General features: G+C 45.1%; 1 protein-coding gene across 2 annotated transcripts in view; it reads right to left on the bottom strand.

Moving 5' to 3' along the window:
• Positions 1-793: 793 nt before the first annotated feature.
• PKNOX2 (PBX/knotted 1 homeobox 2) overlaps positions 794-24754 on the bottom strand; it is a 3383295-nt gene continuing 3359334 nt past the window's right edge. For both annotated transcript variants that reach the window (XM_078683923.1, XM_078683924.1), the window contains one exon: positions 794-874. In XM_078683923.1, coding sequence (XP_078540049.1) covers positions 794-874 — 81 coding nt within the window. The remainder of the gene's footprint in view (positions 875-24754) is intronic.

Raw genomic sequence — 24754 nt, 5'->3', positions numbered from 1 at the left:
AGCTGCGGGCATACTGAAAAACCGTGAAGTGCACAATTGTCTCAACCTAATATAAACTTATTTTGACTTGTACTTAAATGGTTGTCTATTTACTTACTTTTATACTATTGCGCGTCCTCCTCTGACGTGTCTGTAAAACGTAGTTTTGTCCTGAATTTTGACCTCCTGTCCTGAATTTTTGGCCTGAATTTTGACCCTTTGCCCTGAATTTTTACAATCACCGTCCTGAATTGTCACCCATGCCAGTTGGTCATCCAACCTCCCGCAGGTAAGCGGACCCATACGGGTGTGTGCAGCGGAGTGGCCGAGCGGCGAGCACTCAGGGTGCAGCTGTCGGCGGTGGCATCAACCCTCCATATTCATTTCTCTTCCATTTGAAAGGACTTAAGCCAATCAAAGGAGGAAAATGTTTCAGGTGCATTAACAAACGCACAAATATAATTGCCCATTCCTAGTGGGATAATTTGACTGAGAGTTGAAGGAAAAAATTATAACTATAAAGATACAGAAAAAGGTTACTGAAAAACACTTTCATAAGAAGCAGCTGCACCATTTACAGAGTAAAGAATACAACTGAAACCAGAGAGCAATCTAAAGGGCATAAGGATGTTGGCTCAAATGTAATACATTTGAAGATATTGAGGACGCGGACAAACAATCACCTACAATTAACTAGAACCAGCTCAGTGCTCCTCTTTTTGTGATGGAGTCCTTAAAAAGAATATCAAAAGCACCAGCCCTAAACAAGTAGGGCATTTTAACAGAAAACTGTTAGTATGAAGGTAGACAGAACTCACCAGTTGTTGACCTGCAGCAAGGTAAGGTTGGTCTGCTCAGCTATCTGTCGCTTTTCATCCTCTGTTGGGTAAGGGTGCTGAAAAAAACGTATAACATGATAAAGTCGCATCAGTTACAGGGTATTGATCAGTCAAGTGTCTTTCTTGTGGTTCAAATATTCAGAGGTTTGAAGGTTGCGGCGGCACTGACCACTTGCCATTTGAATGGAGAACCTCTGAAATATATGATTGGTCTAACGTTTGAACAGTTCCATAGTTATAGAAATAGCATTTTGTGAAAGAAAGAGGTACTCTAAATAAAAAAGATTGTGGTGTACAATGTGCCACTGATTATTTTGGTTGTTTCTATGTTTTCGTCACTAAACGCTTCCCATCCTTCCTAGCACATTCCCTCTACTCACATTTCCCTTTTCCTTCTGTTTGACTCATTTCTTCTGTTATAAGTTGGCGTTCACTCGTGCGTATATTACAGCATTCAAAAATGGTTCCTAGATTCACTGAGTGCAATATGATTATTCAATAATCAGTCATATGGCCAGGTCTCTTTTTTTACCCTGGTTAAATGTTGTCAGTACATTTTTAGACAATCTACGTAACTGAAAGACTGAAAGTTGTTATATTTTCAATAATTGACATTTTAATTTGTAATCATATTAATGTAGCTCTGTATACCTTTCGACATCTCAGTGGTAAGACTGGCACCATGAGGTAGAGCTTTGTTCCCCCACAACGGACAGAACACTGGGTGCTCTCCTGAATTTAACTCTTCAGACAGTGAGGTGGGACAAGCATTTAAAGCAATGTTGGCAGAGATATCTTTACAGCCAATATGAGGGGAAAAGTGCCAAACTTCAGTTTAAATGTATTACACAAACACAATCTTTTTATGAGTGACAGACTGAAGTTTGTATTTATCCCCAGATTCCTAATTTAGGCTCAGTTGTTTGGTGGTGCGCCTACTACTTGCTGAGGCCATATTGTTGATGGGTGTTGTTTGATCCATTTACTGCATATGGATATTTTGATTTGTGACATGTGTTTTTGCTGTGGTTAGATATCATCCATTATTTAACTTTTAGGTATTGTCTAATTGAGTATGAGTCAAAGTCAGATGAGTTTACATGGTTAAGTATGATTTATTTATTTATTATCTGCTTAACAGTTCCACTTGAAATTAAAGGAGCAGATTGGGTGCAATATAGAGCTAAGGTAAAATGTTAAACGGGGTAAGGATGTTTGGTACATTAGTTGTGAATTAATGGAGCTGACATGAATGGTGAAGTGAAATGATGATCTGTCTAATAGTAAAGATACAATCTGCTTCAGTTATGCGCCCTGCACTCTGATGTTGTCAAGTCTCTGTAGAAACTTGAGATGGTGAACAGTATCAAAGGCAGGGGAGAGTTCAAATAATAGGCATGTCCGTGCTCCAGTTTCAATCCACTGTTGTTTTAAAATCATCTCATATGAATATCACTGCTGCTTCTGTGCCTCAGTGATACTAGAATCTGTTTTGGTAATCTTAAAGCAGTTTCCTTTTTTTGGATGTAGCTATATGTTTTGAGGCAGATCTTTCAATCTTTCCAACTTTTTGTAATAAAAACAGTCTGCTATTGGCCAGCGGTTTGAAGGATCTTGTGGCTCAAAGCCTGTTTGATTTATGGAGGGTTTTATGTTCATTTTGGAAAATAGCTATATTCAATGACTTGTAGACTGTTCTTATTGGAATGGCTGCACAGCTAATCCTTGATATGGGTCTGCAGGCCATTATGCTGACCCACAGGCATTTACAACGTTGATGAAGTATTGATGAGATTAAAGGCAAGTGACTGTAGGTGTTTTCTGTTTTGTTATCTGGTAAACTATTGAGATTCTGGAATTATGGTGGAGCAGGAAGAAAGGATGCAAGAAGAGGGAAATTGTTGACTGAGATGAAATTCATGTTTGCCGTCCAAACAGCAAGGGACAATGCTGAGGAGGCCTCCAGCTGTACTGCCAAGGAATCAGGTTGTTCTAGGGTACTACCACTTCAGGTATTATAGCTGGTAAACCCCTTTTCCTCTGAAATCTTCTAGCAGAGCTGTTGTTTGTAACGTTGAGGCCTCTCATCAAGCCTGAAGGCCCCTAACCAGCTCACTCCGTTCAAATCTTCTGCCTCTTGTAAGGGTTTGTGGCTACTCTCAGCTCTTCAGCTTTGTACCTAAGCTCGCCAGGAAATAGGGCAGATCTCCCTTTAGCAAGACAGCTACTAGGTCACAGGGAGTGTTACATTTACTGGCTTCACTCAGCTTTCCTTGCAACCAAATCATCTTTCTTGTGAAGAAAAGAAACCAAAACATCCAAGCTAATCACCATTTAGAGAGTGAGGAGCAGCTATTCCTGCATGTGTACACTGTGTAGAGATGGGCAAGGATCGGAAATATTATATATTTATATCAATGATTATACATTGAGACACAAATGTGTACTTGTTTAGTATCCACAAATTATCATATTTATAGGAGTCAAGTAAACATATATGTAGTGAAAAGACCGTAAGATAAGCCATATTAATTTAGGGTAAACACAATATTGGCTGAACATGCAGTTGGACTGAGAATGTTCCCTGCAGGGTGTACAGTCATGTTGTCAAGTTCTGAGAGCTTGACTGTGACTCACTTATATCCCAGTTTTTGATTTCAGCTCAAGGCTCACGCTAATGTAACATGTGCAGAGGCCTAACCCTGTCCCTCACACAAATTAAGTCCTGCAACTGTCCTGTGACCTGATAGGGTCCACCAATCGTGCTCTCATTTTTCTGACAGTGGACTACCACCTCTGTCATGGGTTTAGCATGTACAGCGGTGGTTGCAGCATCCCATCTTTGTGAATTCACAGTCGTAATCAGACCTATTTATGTAGCCAGCCCCACTTGCCAGTGCCAGACTAGGTTCTGAAACTCACCCTGGAAAACTGCTCGGCCGCCCCCCCGGTGAGTGAGGGGGGTGCAGCTAAGCTCTTTGCTAGAGCTGGCTTCGACCGATTTTGTTACAGGGGGCCGATATTGCCAACCCCGGTAACAAAAACGGGCCCCCAGAAGCCCAAAACTGGCCACCACCCTGGTGGCCCACTGGGGAATATCCCGGGGCCCGCTGCGGCCAGTCTGGCCCTGCCACTTGTGTAAACCTCTGCGTCAATGTGTAACCTAAATCCTAGTACTAACATACAAGTGGATCGTGTGGGTTCGTGGCTTGTGTAGTACATGCAGTATGAGCATTTGAGAGTCAGAGTAATGGAAGCCTGCAGTTCCCATTTTGGGAGTCCCTAACCTGCTCCTGTGCACAAAATGTAGGTGAGATTGTTTGCACGGACAGTGGAAGAGTATTGCTTTTAAATATGAAAATGGAGGGAGGCGACACAGCTCCTTTAAATTTCACTTAAGCAGTTCCTGCTAAGTGGAACTGCTGATTAGTTTTCCTGTGGTCCTGCCATTTAGTAGATGTTCAGGGTGGGACACTCATCTTTTTTGTTCAGGGGAGAGAGATCTTTCAGGTGAAGCCAGCCTTTTGTCTTCATCCTGATTACTGTTCAATGTGGCTGGTGAAAGCCAGTTGCAGAAATGTCAGGCCTCTTTGGGCCCTATTGTGAGTACTGCAGGATGAAGACAACCCTGCTGTGAAGATCATTACTCCTCACAAAGCTTCTGACTGGAGAATAGCCTAGAGAGAACACTAGACAGAAGAACCACTGCAAACCTTCTTTGAGATTGCAGACAGGGGGCAATAAGTACAACAAAATGGTGGAGTGCGGTGTTATGCCACAATTGGTAATGCTGCGCTCCGACATTCTGGAAATGCAGGGATTTGCCATATTTACAATATCATGGCAAACCCCTGCATTTCCTCTGGTGCTTGCATTAAATTTAGCTGCCTAGCAGCAACACAGGAACCCTTGCACCATAGTGCAACGCTGCATGAGTTGCAGGGTAAGATTGTTCATGTGCAGGTAGGTGTTCCTTCCTGCGCATACACACTCAATAATGGTGATTTGTAACTTCTATGTGTGCTGCAGAATGCAGCACAGGTAGAAGTTGCAACTCGTCATTTTCTAATGATTGTTTATGTGCAGGAACTGCCACATTCCTACATATGAACAATCACTAATTGTGAGTTTCTCTTTCTATGTGTGCTGCAGAACTTAGTTTCATCTATCTCATGTCGTCCTCAGCCTGAAAGGTTTCAAAACCGACGTGCACTAGACGGGCAACGATGTATTGGTCAATGTGGACCCATTCCCTCTGCACCAATATGGAAGTGCACCGACATAAGCTCCCAGGTATGTTGTAAACAAGGCAAAGGGTCTATCGCCACCAGAGTATCAAAAAAGTGAGGCTCTAGTGGCGATAAGCCCATGTAAATATGCTGCAGAGAATCCACATTCCTTACCTGCTTTGATTGCATAAAAGTGGGAGCTACTTACTGCTTTGTGGTTCCAGTTCAAAGGTCGTATTCTGCAGCATACTTTGAGGTCTGATATACAACAACCAGACCTGGTGTCTGTGTGAAACCCAGCTTTCCAGAGGAGAGGGTACATTAACTGGAGTCTTTACTTGGTGGAGGAGCTATAACACTGTCCTGAAGCACCTGGAAGCTAGCCTTCCTGCTGAGAGAGTGAAAGAGCTAGTCAAGCCACAGGAGGTGTGACAGTATAGGTAGTCCTAGAAACTAAACTACCAGACTCTAGTGTGGAAGATCTACCAGGATAAAGAAGGCTGCAGAAAGCGATCTGCAAGTGGTGGGTGCAGTCTCTGCAGAAGTATGGTTTCAAAAGGGAATCACAGGCAGGCACGCAATCTTGCAATAGGAACAATCATGGCTGACCTTGCTGCTTAAATCGAAAGCTGTGTCTATAGTGAATGTAGCCAATGAAACCAAAGCTGTTACTGTGGCTGACGTCGCCACAGAAGTAACAAACTATGTTCATGGTGAAAGTCATCATCATAGCCAAGACTTGTGCACATGACAGTCACCGCAGCATTATGTACAAAGTGCATCCTGTGGCTGTTAGTGTGCTGCTGTGACACACTTGTAAGGGTTGGTCCATCTGCTGCCCGGTGACCCAGAAGCAGGTCTGATGCCTGCCATTAGTCCTCACTAACTTCCATTACCTGCATTTACCGAAGGACACACAGCTGCAGTTCTAGCTGCCTCATCCTGCTCCACCCTACCCAGACTGAGGGCACCTGCAACCATGCTGTATCATTCTCGAAGTGGGTGAGATTGGAGACACTAGATGCTGAAACACATAGAGACCTGCATTGTTTTGAAGCTGTATCTAGGAGACTGTACTGAACTGAGCACACCCATAATTGAGCTGGGGTACCTGCACCTGAGCCTTGATTAATGTCTCACAAAACCCAGCTAACATGGACCTGCCTAGCCTTACAAGAGGAAGGACACATGTGAAAGAAAGAAGAGGAAGACAGTAAAAACAGTATCACAAGGTGCTGTAACCTAAGTACATTGCATGTTATTGTACCTGCAGCAGTACACTATTTTAAGTGTGTCTATTAAAGTATGTTCCTTATTCAAGTAAAACAGTGGGTTGGACAAACAGCTATTGCTCTGCTAAGTGAGTTGAGTTTCCATACCCCTACACTATCTCCTTGAAAAGCATATGACTGCTTCAAAGTGCTACCACTGAGAATCAAATGCTGAAGGAGTTGCATGTGGCCCAGTTTGTGAAGTCAAATTAATACGGACTCTGGCCTTCATGACTGAGGCCCGATTGCCCGTGCTTGTCCCATGCCCCGTGAACTGGATTGGAAACATGCCCACTGCCAGAAAGGATATATACCAACTATGCACTGTATGCCACCTAAGTCTATATAGTCAGTGTTACTCACATAATACTTAGTTTTCAATCGGAGTCAAGGTCACAATGGGTGAGGGTAGGAACGGTGGAAGAGGCACTAAAGGCATTGAAGGAAAATAAATAAAACAAAGATGTTTTGAATAAAACTCATACTTTTTCCAAAACCACTTCACAAGTTTTGGATAGTCACCAGTACTCCACAACTGTTTTGAAGCGTTAATGTGCGCAAGTTAATGTATAGAGCTATGATCTGAGTTTTTAAGCACCATATTGAATGTGTTTCAATGCTTATGAGATGTACTTTTCAGGTCCGGCTAACTTCATACCTTGAATGATCAGCAGAAAAAGCTACATGAAATGCAACCTTCAGAGAGACTTTGGTTCCTCCCACATGTTTACCTAGATTACAGCATTTGATTGGGCAGAACTAGTGTGGTGCGGCTGAGAAGAGTGCAGTGCTTGTTGTATTTCTATAGACTCAGGAGTGAGGTTCCCTCACCTAACACAGCCAACCCATTAAAATGCAATAATATAGCATGTAATAGTATTGGCTAAGAATATCTCTCTGTGAGACAACAGCAGTATAACTAGTAGAAGTATTGGTTAATAGAGCTTCCCAACAAAGGATGTCCCCCTTTCAAAATGGTTTCTATATCCAGCGTGATGAAGAAGCAGCATCTGAGCAGGTTTGCGTTTTATTCCCCATTTGCCTTTGTTACATTTAAAACAAAAAAGTTTGTTTACCTTCCTTGCACTCCAGAAGTGTTGCTTACTGTAGCCCTTAGCCTGAGGTCCTGAGGCACAACAGCCTAATGCCAGTCCCTCTTCCTACACCAACTTACAACCTCACTTCATTCTCCTCAATTTCACTGGCTCCTCTGTGGACTCCTCACATCTCACACACACCAGCTGTAGCCTCAGCACTCTCTTCCCTCCATTGCATCTCCTGCATAGCGCTCAGCAGCTCAACAGGACCCAGATGTTGGTCTACACCCTGGCTTCAGAAGGAGCAAAACCAGCATCTCTGGCCACAGATGACTCCCCCACCTTTCTTCACAGGGACTGTTATGAAGGGCAGTAGTGGTCAGTGCAAGGCCAACAAGCATCTACTGATCTGTAAATTATTTGCCCATCTGCACCACACCCTTAGCCTGAAGTACCAGTCAACTCCCACACCAGATCACAGTCACAGTTGCAGTGCTTGATCCTTATCCAGTTGTGCTGCTCCCTGTCGTGATACTTTTGCCTGCTTTCATCACTCTCTTTTGGCTGTTCCCCACAGCCTTAGACTGATCCAAGCTCCCACACCAGCCCCCACAGTCCCAGCTCAATCTCCTTTTCTGTACCATCCCAAAGTCTTATCACACTCTTCCCTCTTGTAATGCACCTGTATTTATGGATGGAACTGAGTAAGCATATAGTACTACAGGAAGGACAGATATTTTGTGACTGCATTTGTAGACATGTGCATGTTCACAAGAGTTTGGTAGTTTAATGTGTGCTGTGTTAAAGGTGTGGTCTGGAAGTGCTGTGTGACGGTGAGTGGTGTAAGTGCAAGATGAGCCGTGTGAGTGCAGAGTGAAAGGAATACCTGTGTAAATATAGGGTGAGAGGTGTGAGTACAGGGTGAGTGGTGTGCCTGTGTGAGAACTCGAGCTTGTTATTGTGAGTGAATGGTGAGAGTAAAATGTGAGCCCTTGTGAGCTGAAGATGACTTGTGAACCTGTGTGAATTTAGTGTGAGCTGAGTGAATGCAGCATGATGTATCCATAGACACTCAAAGTATTTCTCCTTTGGTAGTTGGTGAGTGGGGATTCAGGTGTAATTTGAACAATGATTATCAAAGATGATCCTGCAACAAAATGTCAGCCTTTTGGACATAGATAAAGTTACTTTTCTAGCGATGGGAGAGTCATTGAAGGCCAGACCCAGATACTGAGCTCAGGCTCTGGAAAAAGTCCTCTTGGAAATATGGTCCATGACTTCTTGTGGATTCTGCCACCCACGTCCCTATATTAGTCACAAAGCCACTTCCCATTCATCTAGTGGCTAAATTGTGCAAGTTGAAACCTGGAATCAAACACTGCTTATTTTCTAGACAACATCTGTTTTACTCTAGGCAATTACCTTAAAGTCGTCTATCATCCTTTTTAAGAGTTCCTTAAAAAACCCTCAATTTGCATGTGCCCTCTACAAATACGTCACTTTTAAATGCTTTACTAGACTTCAATGTTGCTTCATATGTCCTAAAAATCTTAGTGGGCTCACTTCTCAAATGACTTGCCTCTTGGTTCACTACTAGCTAGGGCCACCGGAAGTATGTGGAAGAGGAGGACCAAATTATGCAGCAGTGTTGACTAAACTATGCTTCAAGAAAACACAAATTATGCAGCGTAATTTGATAGTATTACGTCATGATTTTCTCATTTTTAATCTGAAATATTTTATCTTTGTTAATGCCAATTTAACAACTAAATGCAGCATTAAGTAACTGAAATGTGACCATTCAACCTTTTCAAATTGCCTTCCAGAGCACAGGTACACGTATCACCATGTCTTTAGTAAATTTGTGTCTGTTTGGGCTAAAAACGATTTATTTTGACAAATCTACAGATTATGAAGAAGACAAAAGACTATGTGGCAAATGCAATAAATTCAATATTATTTGAAAAATGCATGAATCACATTCCAGTGGCCCTGCTAGTAGCATTTTCATCTCAGGCATGAATGTTTCAAAGTTTACATTTGGAAATAGCTAATTCTGATAAAGGCCAGTCAACGCAAACATTAATTTTAGTGTACTTAAGTGAAATGCTTCCAAGTTAAAGAAATATACTTTTTGAAATGTGAGACTTTGGCAGATTTTTAACTGATGAATTATATACCAAGTAGAGGGCCCAGTTCCTTCTTGGGGGCTAAAGAGGCAAACCAGGCCAATGCCTGGGCACTTTTCATATTAATGTGGTGCATGGCTTCATTTGTTTTGTAAATGAAATCCTAGTTCCCCCTCTGGCTGGAGCTGCCCATAGCAAGAATGGGGACAGCAGGGGAACTAGCAATAAAATACACAAAGACCCGTGAAAGGTTAAATGGCCATTTGAGGATCTGTGAAGTACTTTGGATGAGGCCGCGTCTGAGTCGTCAGCCCTGCCCAGCCCCAACCCAGGACAGTTTAAGAAATGCCAGCGCACTCCAAAGCCCGACTTACAGCAGACAAAAGCCCTTTCAGCTTATTGGGCATTGCGCACCTGCATGCACTAGTGTCATCTCCTATGGAAAGGTAACTCACAGTTCATGGTGAATTTGGGGGTGGGGCTCTAAAACAAGTCACCTACTGACATTTAGGATTAGAACCTCAACCTGTACAACTGGGTTGCCATAAGAAGCCTCTAAGAAGCCTCTAGAAAAGGCAGGCACACTTCCAACAGAGGAGCCCTGACTGTTTCCCTCGCTTACTGTAGTGCAATAAAAATTGTGGTGCCCAGGATTCTTGAATAGAGGCTTCTAGGTACAAGCTCACCCTGCTGCTAATCCACGTCTGGCCGGCACCAACAGAGAATGTAGATAAGAAGACTATCAGTGTCAACCATCCCAAACAGGAATACTACAACTAAGGGGTGGTTCTAACATTGTACCAACTTACATGTTCTCATGTGCCTTTCCTAACACAGTGAGTCTGCAATTGGAGAATTGGGTACCTTTATAAGTTTAAAGGCAGTGATGAAAATAATCTATTCAGGGGACTGAGTTGCTCAGGGGAGGCTTAGTCTTCAATACAATTCAGGCTATTTGTAGAGCACACAGCTACCTCCAGAGAGGTGTCTTGGCATTGCTACCAGACCGAAGGGGGAAAGAGAGCCAGTTACTTAGTGCTTGGATCTTTGTCAAAGAGGATAATTTTAAGCTTGCTTCTGAAAGCTGATTCCAAGGGAACGCATTGTAGGACAGCGCAGCAGAAGTAACAATAGCACGCCAGAACCTGAAGGGACTTCTGGAGACAGTGGACTTGAATGAAGACATTCAAGTTGAAACTGGAGACAGCAGGGTTAGTTCTAAACATAGGTTATATGAAATAACACTCCGGATGGAGGGAGACATACCAAGAAAAGTGAAAGCACTCTTTTGGGAGCGACTTTCAACGGGTTATGACATACTTCTTGCAGAATAAGACTGGACACCAGAATTTGTCAGGGAGTGCCCACATGGCGAAGACATCATTATGCCAGCCTTCTCTCACCATGTTCCAATACAATTAAAATATACGTATGCCGGGAAAAGGGCAGTCGCCCAAGCGCCAGCATTATACAAAAATCATGTAGGATGGGATGAGGATTCACCTCATCATAAGATCCAATTAAAAAATCAACCAACTACACAGAGGCAGTACCCAATTAAGCAAAAAGCTAAAAAACAGGTCAGGGAGATTATAGATCAACTTGGATATCAGGGGGTGATTGAAACATGCACCTCGTCAATGAACAATCCTTTGTTTCCTGTCTCCAAACCAGACAATACATATCATCTTGTTTTGGATTACAAACACTTAGGGGTCCATTAGGATGCCAGCCTGGCGGAGGAAATCCGCCCGACATCCACAGCCCAATTCCCCCCCGCCATATTAGTATGGCGGGGGGACCGCGGCGGTGAGAAACACCGCCCGCATATTTTCTGCCCCGGTCGCCTTGGGGCCGGGGCGGAAAACGAGTAACATGGTGGCGATGTCTGTTAGACACCGCCCGCCATATTACAATGGGCTTTCACCAATGCATTTCCGTGGCCGCAATGCCGCCAGGGAAAGGTATGCTGAGACTCCCTGCGGGGGCCCGTTGCGGGCCCCTTGGTAGTCCCTGGCATGGGGGTTGCACCCCCCCCCCCGCATTTCAGAGTGCAACATGGCAGGTACCGCACGGTGCCTGTCATGTTGCGCTTTGAAAAGCACAACGTGCACTTTTACCATTGCAGCGGGCGTAGATTTTTGCTCCGCCCGCCGCAATGGTAAACATACAGGATGCGCCCGCCTGTGTGGCGGGCGCATCCTAATGCCCTGATCGGGACCCCCGCCCTTATGGCGGGCGGTCCCGGGTCCTGATATGATGGCGGGCGGACTATGTCCGCCCGCCATCATAATGACCCCAAAACTCTTGTTGTAAAACATTTGCAGTGCAAAATGCACACAGTACAGCATTAATGAATAACATTGTGCATAAAGAATATAAAACTACATTAGATATTTCAAATGGTTTCTTTTGTCAAAACATTGCACCTGAAAGTAGGTATTTGACCGCTTTCTCAATATTAGGGGCACAGCGTCAATTCTGTTGTCTCCCTCAAGGATTCAAGAACAGTCATGGGTCATTCTAAGCAAGGGTAACCAAGTTACTACAAATCTATGATGATGAGGCATTGTCATATGTCGATGATCTCTATCTGACAGACGATGACCTGGATAGGCACTTGAACAGGGTGAACACCATTATACTTGGCTTCGCCTCTGAAGGGTACAAATTCAATTTAAAAAAATCAAGAGTTGCCCATCTCAATGTCCTGTTTCTAGGATATGAACTATCAAGTGAAGGCAAAAGCCTGGCAGCCAACTTTTTAGAAAAGTGTGCGCTGCTCCAACACCAAAAATGTTGAAAAACTTACCGTCAATTCTAGGTTTCATGAATTTTGCAAGAACTTACATTCTAAACTATGCAGAAAGGGTAAAAACGCTCTAAAAATTATTCAAACCTGATTTTAAAACAATAATTTGGACAAAAGAACACACATAAATTTTTCGTTTACAAACAGCCATGTTAGCAACCAAACATTTACAAACATGCGTAAACATACGCAACTTGTGATCCAAATCATTCCGGGTCAATGCGGATTTACCTACTTCATTTTTAACAAAGGTGAAAAAGTACCAATAGCATACAAATCACATTTGGACACACAAGCAGAAATGAAATTCACTTCCACAGAAAAAATTCTGACAGCAGTTCAAACCGATGTAGCAAAAGAAAGAGGACTAGCACAGGGGAAACGCATTATGGTCGTAACTCCTGTACCTGCCTTAGAGGCAGTGACAAAAGCGAGCATTCCAAATGCTAAAGCTTTACATTCGAGATGGATACAATTGGTTAATTCTCTTACTGCAACTGATGTTGAATACCTTTTTGATCCTTATTTGAAAACACAAGCATTCCTGCAATACGAACGAGAATGTCCTCAGCCTACTGAAATTCTGCCTCTATACCAATATGAATGTATAATTTATACTGACGGATCAGCACAACCCGCTACGGTTGGTAAACAAGCTTATAGTGCTGCATGCACAATCGTTAAAGGTTGTATATGCGATGGCAAATTCAGACCTATGGTCACAAAAACGCAATCCCTAGGAGATTGTACAGCTCAGCGAGCTGAACTACAAGCATTCATAATGGCACTTGAAAATACGGATCACGAATTCCCCACACTCATAGTGTGCGATTCCTTTTACTGTGTTCAATCTTACAAGGAATATTTACAGAATTGGCTTCAAAGTGGTTTCAAAGATGCAAAAGGTGGTACAATCAAGCATAAAATGCTTTGGGAACAAGTAGTTCAGTTGCGAGACGGACTACAAAACACTCACGTGATACACACGCTGAGTCATCAACGTAATGGCATTCACGTTGAAGGGAATTCATTGGCTGATGTAGCCGCGAAGGGGGCTGTGCAATCGGCTTCCATAGCTACAATAACTCATTCAAAAACGAAAATAGACAGTGAAATAATGCTGGCTGTCAATGCTACAAGCAAAGGCAGCGGTGCAGCATTACCTAAAGGGTTTCCACTCAAATACTCATATATAACCGATACAAATAATGTTCTGCTTACTCGAATCCCTGGAGTGGGGGATAGGGTAATTCCAAACATGGAACATAGATAAGGACTATTCCTTGCAGCACATGAAGGGTTTGCCTCTGCTCATGCAGGTGTTTCAGCCACAGTATCATTATTAAAACAGAGGTACTGGTTGGCAGGCATTAGGAAACAGACCAGAAACTACGTTCTGGACTGTGAAATATGTCAAAAGATGAAAATCTCAACTGTGACACGTCCTGCGCAGACACCCCTGTTCATTTCAGATAAACCATTAGCTTGCATTTACCTGGACCACTGCGGTCCCTTACAAAGGGATGGTAACTACAAATATATCATGGTCGCAGTGGATTCGTGTTCAAGGTTTCTTTGGATTTGGCCTCAGTGCTTGGCTGACGCTCAAACTGTTATAAAAGATTTGCGAGTCTTTATCGGCACATATGCAATTGGCACGCTACATTTTGACCAGGGTCCTGCATTTAGCTCTCGAGCTTACAAAGAAGCCATGGCCAGTTTGGGCGTTGCATTGCGGTACTCTAGTCCATTCCATCCTGAGGGAAATTCGGTTGTGGAAAGAAAAAAACGGGACATAAAGCAATCTATAACAGTTAGGGTATTAGGTTCGGGTGACGGGTGGGTTAAACATCTAATAAGTGTCCAATGCAGTCTTAACAACTTGCCAAGAAGTTCTCTAGGGGGTATCACTCCATATGAGGTCCTATTTGGGACAAGAATGTTGATCCCGGACCTTGATTGTCACACATCAGTGGCGGAAATTAAGAAATTTGATATCAAAGATCGTTTGGCTGTTTTACAGGACTTAAATGAACTAAAAAACGAAACAAAGAAACGTGTTCCTGAAGTCAACCACCACTGGGGAAAAACCAACCATCTCAGCAAGGCCTGTCTGGATCCCAAAGCCTGGTGATCTAGTTAGAGAAAAGATCGCGGACAAGAAGGAATTTGGGCCTTCTTACAGACAACCAGTACCTGTCCTAGCAATCCACGGAACAAGAACAGTGATACTGCCGCCCCTTGCTAGAAAAAAGGAGAACAGGTTTGTGTGCATCGACCTGATCAAAGCACACTATGTGGCCGATACTAAACAGTAGGCCAAGTGGACTCAGACAATGTAGCAGAAGCTTCCCTCTAGCTACAATCCAAGAGGTTCAAACTGAGAGACTCATCACCATTGAAGAATCTACAGTAAGAAAAGAAGGACTGTGCAACAAAGCTATGGAACTCGCTCCTCTTGAGACCCAAATAACAGTTTGTCCCAAAGCACCTGTCTACATTGAAGTAACAAGTGATCAAGTGGTTCCAGTGATTTCAACAAATTCGGATGCAATTCCAACCATTGACAGAACTGCCTCTGGCTATTTCATTAACTATGATACGTTTTCTGAGGATTCCAGCAAACCTGAAACAATGCCAGCACAAAGAACTTTCAAAGGACAAGCAACTGACTTTTTTCATCACCTGGAAAAAACTTATCTGGTTTCACCATGGAATGAATTATTGATTGTGTTGGGAATATTTTTTCTTCTACTTTGGTTAACTCTAGTAATAACTCTGGGTATGCTGATAAATGGAAGATATGTAAGAATGGACATAGCAAGTCAGAAAGTCAACTTACTCCTCAAGCCACACAAATCATCCCATCGTGAACAAAGAGACTTGTCAGCAGTGAACATCACAGCAGTTCCTATACCTGAGGGTATAGCTTGGGACAAATCAGAATATTACATTTTTGGCCCATCAGACCTGTTGAAGATTCCACACTTATTCAAGATTTCATTAAGTGACTTTATTACCTCTAGTACCGTTTCTGATGATTGGGACTTCGAGATTGTTAATATTATGACGTCTGATCTAGAAATGTCAGCAGTATTCACTAATCATGAATATTTAGAAGGTTCATGAGACTATGAACAAATGTATTGTTATAATCATTATGGTCATAATTTCTTGCACAAATTAACAATGCCTAGAAATTTATATATGTATAACCAATGGGAACATTGTCCTACGCCTCCAAAGGTTGGCTCAAAAACTCTTGCGAATACGTTTCCATATTTTTTAGGGTTCAATGTATCAAATGCACAAACATTTTTCTTTAGAAATGTGAACATAACAGAAATGAAAATTATGTTGACCAATAAAAAACAGATTTATTCTGCAGCCTTTTATGCCCAACTGTCTAGACAGGGTTTCGACTTTTGGAAAGACAACATTGAGACAAAAAACCGTCTGGGGTACAAAACATTGGCAAGTGCTGGGGATAGAAGCTTTGTTTAGAGCCCGTATCAACCATTAGCAAATTATGTTTTTGAATGACACTGTTCAACATACGTCTTGTCTTGGGTTAGCAAAGATCAAGGACATGAACACACCGACCATACCAACACCTGCGAGTAATAACTCTACACAGGGGGAGGTCGACGTACATAATATTTTGCATCACAACAGATCAGATCCAGATTGGAAAAATGGTTACTCTGGCCCCTAGACACAAATAACTGTCAAGATCGATTCCTGAACAAAATTCAAGGGTTCAAAGTCAATAGGCCAGACCCAAGATATGTTCAAAGACAGCATCCTGGGGAAATACCAACATACAGTATAGGGAAACTATGCCTTGATTGACTACAGAGAGCTACAGTACAGGATGTAAAGAAACATTTATCATTACTTAAGGATGGCGCCGACCTTTGAGAATTCTTGCTAGGACCAAGAAAACCGCGTCAAAAACATTTCATATATGCCGGTATATATGCTGCATATAACGAAATATGGAAGATTACTCAAGCAGACACTGCAGAACGAATACAAGAAATTGATTGTATTAATTTAGAGAAATCTCTCTCTGTAGTTGACAATGGGCTAACAACTCTGTTGTGCAGGATATATTCATTGGACAGCATTGTATCTTCTGTCATAAACATCATGGAACAAGACTTGGTCATTTTGTAACATGGTCAATCTCAGCTACGTTCTATCATGCTATTGGGTTGGACGCTCCAAAACTTGCGTTCCGGCTATGTGCCTTGGTGTTTAATCAATACTACGTCACTGTTTTCAGAATTCAATCTCACTGATAAACAGATCAAATTGGCATATAGGGGAGCAGACTATATGATGCGGAGCAATGAAAAACTGGAAAGATGATCATTCACAGTGGCAGAAAAAACAGCTACTGAATGGATAATACATGGAACAATCACTCTGCCGGTTACAATTTTCCATTTTCAGTATTCCCAAAAACACATACCAGCAGGCAAATATGAAAAGTTGGGCAAAGAATACATCAAGACATCCTGGGATTTGCCATACACACACAGATTTTGCAGTGGGGGGCGTGGAGTGCTTTTAGCGGTTTAAACTGTGAAAACACACTAAGCGGTTCTCTCCTTTGCCAGGGTATTAATTTACACGGGCGTGCGATGGTTCCTCCAACAACTTATCCTGTCACCTGCAAGGTTCACCAGCTGCAGTGATTGATCCAATTTTTGGACAACTTTCAAATGGAAGTTACCTCATGTTTAACGATTACAGCTGCTGTGGCATGTTGCCAGGTATTCCATATCTAGTAACTGTGTCCTCCAGGGTCACTTGCTGTATGCAAGTATTATTTCCACAAACCAAGACAGCCAGGGAGTCACCTCTATGGCCTTCACTGAACATCTCTTCTATACAAATTGATAATCTAAGTAGAATGAAAGCCATTCTTTTGCAAAAAACTGTGCCACTGACCTCGGCCAGAGAAACCTATGATCTACAAATTGCAAGGACTTCTGCCGAGATACATGCCTTTTGAATAAAAACTGCCCTATACATTTCTCAGAAATGTTAAGTCATATATTAAACATGACGGAGTGAGGGAGAGGGAGACAAAGGGAGGGAGACAGAGAGAGACAGAGAGAGAGAGGGAGACAGAGAGAGACAGAGAGAGAGGACAGAGAGAGAGAGGGAGACAGAGAGAGAGGGAGACAGAGGCAGGGAGACAGAGGGAGGGAGACAGAGGGAGGGAGACCAAGAGAGAGGGAGTGGGAGGGAGGCAGAGGGAGCGAGTCAGAGAGAGACAGAGGGAGGGAGAGGGAGTCAGAGGGAGACAGACAGAAGGAGGGAGACAGACAGAGGAAGGGAGACAGATAGACGGAGGGAGACAGCGGGAGGGCGGGAGATAGAGGGAGGGAGGGACACAGAGGGAGGGAGACAGAGGGAGGGAGAGAGGGAGCTGGAGGGAGGGAGATGGAGACAGAGGGAGACAGAGGGAGGGAGACAGAGACAGGGACAGACAGAGACTGATAGAGGCAGGGACAGGAACAGACAGATAAAGGCAGAGTGACAGAGAGACGGAGAGGGAGACAGAGGGAGGGAGAGGAAGGGAGAGAAAAGTAGACAGAGGGAGGGAAGGGGAGGGAGAGCGAGGGAGACAGAGAGAGAGGGAGAGGGAGTCAGGGGGAAACGGAGTGAGGGAGAGGGAGACAGAGGGAGGGAGACAGAGGGAGACAGAGAGAAAGAGAGGGAGACAGAGAGAGAGGGAGAGAGCGAGAGGGAGAAAGAGAGAGGGAGACAGACAGAGGGAGACAGAGGGAGGGAGACAGAGGGAGGGAGACAGAGGGTGACAGACAGAGGAAGAGAGACAGAGGGAGACAGACAGAGGGAGACAGACAGAGGGAGGGAGACAAAGGGAGGGAGACAGACAGAGGGAGAAGGACAAAGGGATACGGACAGAGGGAGACGGACAGAGGGAGACAGAGAGGGAAGGAAAGAGAGGGAGGGAGACAGAGAGAGAAAGAGAGGGAGGGAGACAGAGAGAGAGAGAGAGGGAGACAGAGTGAGTGAGACAGAGTGAGACAGAGTGAGACAGAGAAAGAGGGAAGGAGGGAGCAAAAGAGAGAGAGATAGAGAGAGGGAGGGAGACAGAGAGAGGGAGGGAGAGATAGAGATAGAGATAGAGAGAGGGGACAGGAACAGACAGATAGAGGCAGAGTGACAGAGAGACGGAGATGGAGACAGAGGGAGGGAGAGGATGGGAGAGAAAAGGAGACAGAGGGAGGGAAGGGGTGGGAGAGAGAGGGAGACAGAGAGAGAGGGAGAGGGAGTCGGGGGGAAATGGAGTGAGGGAGAGGGAGACAGAGGGAGGGAGACAGAGGGAGACAGAGAGAGAGAGAGGGAGACAGAGAGAGAGGGAGACAGAGCGAGATGGAGACAGAGAGAGGGAGACAGACAGAGGGAGACAGAGGGAGGGAGACAGAGGGAGGGAGACAGAGGGTGACAGACAGAGGAAGAGAGACAGAGGGAGGGAGACAGACAGAAGGAGACAGGCAGAGGGAGGGAGACAAAAGGAGGGAGACAGACAGAGGGAGAAGGACAAAGGGATACGGACAGAGGGAGACGGACAGAGGGAGACAGAGAGGGAAGGAAAGAGAGGGAGGGAGACAGAGAGAGAAAGAGAGGGAGGGAGACAGAGAGAGAGAGGGAGACAGAGTGAGGGAGACAGAGTGAGACAGAGAGAGAGGGAAGGAGGGAGCAAAAGAGAGAGAGAGAGATAGAGAGAGGGAGGGAGACAGAGAGAGGGAGGGAGAGATAGACATAGAGAGAGGGGGAGAGAGAGAGAGAGAGAAAGAGAGAGAGAGAGTGTGAGAGAGAGAGAGAGAGAGAGAGAGAGAGAGAGAGAGAGAGAGAGAGAGAGAGAGAGAGAGAGAGAGAGAGAGAGAGAGAGAGAGAGAAAGAGAGATGTGTGTATGCCGGGTCCGTTGGCTCAGTGGACGAAGGCGTCCGCTGCAGGGGCCTGTGTTCAACCTCATAGTCACAGGTTTTTTTCTCTAGCCCCTCCCCCACTGACCCCACTTCCACCGGTGCGGCCCTCGGCCACAACCACACTGTAAATTCTGCCCTGAGAGACAGTTTGTGAGTACCCATGCTCTAGTGCCTACGGAACGGCATAGCAGTAATATCCAGCATCACCTGATGCTCTCATATGCCCTGAAGAAAAAACAAAACAGGATCAAGGGTCTCCTTGGGAGCACCACATACCGGGCTCTGCCTCTCATCCACCCTGGGTACTGTAGTCCATCTAGCTGTAAAAGACTGAAGAGGAAGGGTCCAGTAGCGTAACTGCAAGAACAGGAGCCTGGCCATAGGAGGGTCAATATCCTCCACAAAATGTTCTCTGCTTTAAACATGTTTATTCTTAAACGTATTGGAATGTTGACTATGTCATCTGTGTGGACTGTACAGCATGGAATGTTAGGGATGACAGTTGGCGCCGCCTATCAGCTGTAGCAGACGTAGGAATAGTCTTATTAATTAAAGAAGCTGATCCAAGTGAAAGCTTGAGTAGCATTCTTAACAGGGTCCCTGTTTGAACTGCTCTTTCTTGTCCTCTTTGATCAGGTCACTGACAGTGCACAGGCACACTGGTCCAAGTTCTATATGTAGTTACATCTATTCAGGGATACTGACTCTTGTTTTCAATAATATAATACAGCAGCATCGCACTACTAATATTGCAAATAATCTTTTGGGGCCTCCTCTCATTTCCCATATGTGAGGTCCTGTTTTGATCTAAAATATCATTTCATGGATGTTGCGTAGTTTTTAAAAACATTCTGTGCAAAGTCTGTAAAACACTCACATGCATCACCCACATAAAAAAAAATTAAAGTAAAACTGTGTTTTTCTTGCAATCTATTTAAGAATTGTTCAAGGTCATCAGGCCAAAAATCTCTGCAGAACAGAGCTGGCTCTATCACGGAGCCCCCCCCTTACCGAAGGTGAATACTACATTTAGTGGTTAACCTGTCTTTTTATAGCATTCGAAGATTATTTTATGCCAATTTTAGTATTCAATAGTGTTCTTTTTGGGAAGACTAGTGCATGGACTACTGATATGCGAGTGGTACTGCTTGAATACTAACAGAATGCTAAGCACATAGTCTTCATTTACAATGCAGAACATTTAGTGAATACAAACAATTTGAATACTACTAGACTTATACCAGACTACTGTTAACATTCTATTCAAGCAGCATGCTGAATGGTAGATCGGTGCCTTATTTATTATACTATTATTATGCCTTATATATTATACTATTGTGGTGTTTGTGTAGTGAAGGGTAGTGTTTTAGGGTTTAGGGTAGTGCTGGGGGATCGTGCAGGGTAGTGATTGAGTGTAGGGACCGGACTGGGGGTTGGGGGAGGGTCGTGCTGGGGGTAGTGTTTTAGGGTTTAGGGTAGTGTTGTGGTATTTGTGTAGTGTAGAGTTGTGTTTTAGGGTTCAGGGTAGTGCTGCGGGGTCGTGCAGGGTAGTGTTTGAGTGTAGGGACCGGACTGGGGGTCGGGGGAGGTTCATGCTGGGTGTAGTATTTTAGGGTTTAGGGTAGTGTTGTGGTGTTTGTGTAGTGTAAGGTAGGGTAGTGTTTTGGGGTTTAGGGTAGTGCTGGGGGGTTGTGCACGGTAGTGTTTGAGTGTGGGGTCCACCACCCCCTTTATGAATCGTTTTGGCCACCACAAGTGTGGAAGGGTATGCTCAGATGTGAGTCCCTTGCTCACTGCACCATTAGGATTCAAGCAAGCCGGGCCGAAGACGGCTGTAATGCCAGAAACCGGTCCCCGGAAGCTTGTTTCCTTTCCAGTAAAGAATTGGCTTGGTAGTTTGGTCTGCCCTGTTCCCATGATGCACTGGGCCAGGGTCAGACTAATTTGCATATAGCCAGGTTCTGAGCTGGGATGGTGCAGTGAGCTAAAAAACGGTGATGGATCAAGCCCTGATCTTTTGACTGGGTAGGAGTGTTCTGCTTAATTCAGATACTCTGTCCATCACCACCCCCTTTATGAATCGTTTTGGCCACCACAGTGTGGAAGGGTATGCTCAGATGTGAGTCCCTTGCTCACTGCACCATCAGGATTCAAGCAAGCCGGGCCGAAGACGGCTGTAATGCCAGAAACCGGTCCCCGGAAGCTTGTTTCCTTTCTAGTAAAGAATTGGCTTGGTAGTTTGGTCTGCCCTGTTCCCATGATGCACTGGGCCAGGGTCAGACTAATTTGCATATAGCCAGGTTCTGAGCTGGGATGGTGCAGTGAGCTAAAAAACGGTGATGGATCAAGCCCTGATCTTTTGACTGGGTAGGAGTGTTCTGCTTAATTCAGATACTCTGTCCATCACCACCCCCTTTATGAGTGTGGGGTCCGGACTGGGGGTCGGGGGCGGCTCGTGCTGGGGGTAGTGTTATAGGGTTTAGGGTAGTGTTGTGGCGTTTGTGTAGTCTAGGGTAGTGTTTTAGGGTTTAGGGTAGTGCTTGGGGGTCGTGCAGGGTAGTGTTTGAGTGTGGGGACCGGACTGGCGGTCGGGGGAGGGTTGTGCTGGGGTAGTGATTTAGGGTAGTGTTGTAGTGTTTGTGTAGTGTAGGGTAGTGTTTTAGGGTTTAGGGTAGTGCTGGGGGGTAGTGCAGGGTAGTTTTTGAGTGTGGGGACTGGACTGGGGGTCGGGGAGGGTTGTGCTGGGGGTAGTGTTTTAGGGTAGTGTTGTGGTGTTTGTGTAGTGTAGGTTAGTGTTTTAGGGTTTAGGGTAGTGCTGGGGGTTGTGAGGGTAGTATTGAGTGTGGGGACCGGACTGGGTGTCGATGGAGGGTCGTGCTGGGAGTAGTGTTTTAGGGTTTAGGCTAGTGTTGTGGTGTTTGAGTAGTGTAGGGTAGTGTTTCAGGGTAGTGCTGGGGGGTCGTGCAGGGGAGTGCTTGAGTGTGGGGAGTGTGGGCACCAGACTGGGGGTTGGGGAGGGCCGTGCTGGCAACCCTACTTTAGATTGATTTTGATGTTTTTTTTTTTCGTGGGGCTGAGGGTGCATGTGAGACGTGGAAGTGAGGTGGGTGTGATTTCCCGCCTCTCCTCCACTTTGCAGTACTCTGCCGCGCTTTTGTTTGAAAGGCAGGAGCCCGCCATTCTTTAAGATGTGGCGCTGTAAGGTCTCGGGGGAAATAAATGTGCAAAATCCATATGGAACCAGGGAATCTGCGTTTTGGGCAGAAAAACCTTCCTGCATACTTGGATTAGCTCTATGCACAGTGTGGGGCCACTCGGAGGGCTGCTGGCCCTTAGCTTTTTAGCTGTACCAAGGTGATTCCGTTTACGGTGATTGCTGAGGGGGGAGGGGGTGAACCACGGGCCGTGTCTTTGTACGCAATGCTGGGGACTGTCTTTTTTTTGTTTTTTTAAATAAAAGATAGTTTGCGCTTTTCAGAAACGCTACATATAATAGGACAATGAGTTAAGAGAAGATATCGTTCTTGCAGTCAGGTCCATCAGTGTTGCCAAGTGCATCGCTCCCTCGACTGGACTTTCGCAGAAGGATCAGAATCCTCTGTGATGCTGGTTTTTTTTGCACGTCAGTAAATGAGTACTTACATCATAACCTCCAGATTAAACTTTATGGACACATAATGGGATGGATAATATAAGCGGGCATTATCACATTATACACCCCTCGCTCTCAAATGCAACCCCTGTTGTCCTCTCAGTTGAGGGGCACAAATCGAATGGGACTCAATCAGTATCTTTATCACCATGTTAGTGGCATCAAGTGTTTGGGCAGTGGCGTTCTGGGTGCAAGGAGACAGAGGGGAAATAGTGAGTTTCAAATTAATTGTAGGAATTGGATTATAGCGTCTGGTTAAATTCGACTTTATGAAGAAAACGCTGCAGCCGCACAAGTACCCTTTTACAGTAGCCCTGCCTAGGCCTCTGCTTCTCTAGCAGTAGCCGCACGCCATTCTTGGCCCTGCTGCGAGTCTCCCTAAGTGCCAGGTGTGTACTCTGCAGTGCTCAGCCCTTCTATTTCACCCATGAATGGGGGACCCAGTAAGGCAAAATCGTCTTTATTTTCCCAGAGGATGAGTTCCTTAATAGTTAAACCATCTGCTCCGCTCTCAGCTCTGGAGTGGTTGAGTCAGAGCGCTACAATGCATCAAATCTCACTCTACCCAGCTGACTGCTGTGTCGCTTGGCAACAATGCGGCGATATTATGGCTGCGGCGCCGGTGTTCCATCATTCCCAGCTCCCCATCGGTATGCGCTTCCCCATGTTTCTGCGCATGCGCATCATTTTACGCAACCGCACTATGCTCTTTCTCATCAATGCATGCATTTTTTGTTTTTGAAAATCTTTTTATTAAAACATAACATCTCCATTCCAATACACATCTAGTAACAGTGGGAATTCATTGGTACAATTATTGTATAAAAAGCCAACAATCATTTAACGAGCTCCGCGGTGGCCCATTCTCCAAGTGTGCCCTATGCAAGATGTAGGTTCCCTAAAAGTGTTCCCGTGCCCCTTCTACTCGGGTCCTCCCCCGGTGTTAGCCCAGTGCCCTCCCCCCTTTCTTCCCTCCCCCCTCCACTACGGGGCTATTCCCCTCTGCGCACGTGGGTGGGTGGTCGCACAGCCAGTAGGGTTTTGCTAGAGCCCGCCAAGGGTGTGAACCAAGGAGTGGAGTCCACAAAGGGGTCCCGCTAACCCAGTGGTGAACCATCAGGGGTGACCAGCCAGTCTCCCCTGTATCGCCCCCATGCCCGCCACACATTTTCCCATTTCTTGGGACAACCCCGGCTGTCATAGATTACCTTCTCCGCCCTCTGGCACCAATCTAGGTCCCTCTCCCATTCCTCCACCGTTGGCGCCAGGTCGCTCCCCCAGAGGCGAGCTATGTTCCGATTGGCCACCATGCTGGTGAGAGCCAGCAATATCTTATCTCCCCTGGGCCAGGTCACATCACCCGTCACCCCTAGAATATGCCACCTCGCCTCAAGCGGCACCTCCGCCCCAATCACTTCCTCCATGATTCCCTGCAGTTGGACCCAGTAAGCATGGATTTTGGGGCAGTCCCAAAGGATGTGGACGAAGGAGCCCTCTTCTCCGCAGCCCCGCAGGCAGAATTGTGAGGCTGCGACTCCCATCTTGTAGTGTAGCGTCTGTGAGGTGTAGGACCTATGAAGGACACGCAGGTGTACAAGCCTAAATCGAGCCTGGATATCTACCTCTCTGGGACATTGCAAAGCCTCGTTCCAATCATCATCTTCTAGTAGGCCAAGGTCTGACTCCTACTTCTCTCTCAATGGGCCCAGGGTGTCCGGGAGGTTATTGACCAGCTTTTTATAGGTGAGGGAGATAGCTTTATCAACCATAGGGTCTAGCAATAGTCTATCTTCGAGTGGGGCGTATTCGGGTATTTGGTCCCCTGCTTCAAATG

The sequence above is a fragment of the Lissotriton helveticus genome, chromosome 3_1 (genome assembly GCF_964261635.1).
Source record: "Lissotriton helveticus chromosome 3_1, aLisHel1.1, whole genome shotgun sequence".
In the NCBI taxonomy this organism is placed as follows: domain Eukaryota; kingdom Metazoa; phylum Chordata; class Amphibia; order Caudata; family Salamandridae; genus Lissotriton; species Lissotriton helveticus.
Note: the sequence above shows the minus strand (reverse complement) of the source record. Positions and strands in the feature narration are given on the sequence as shown.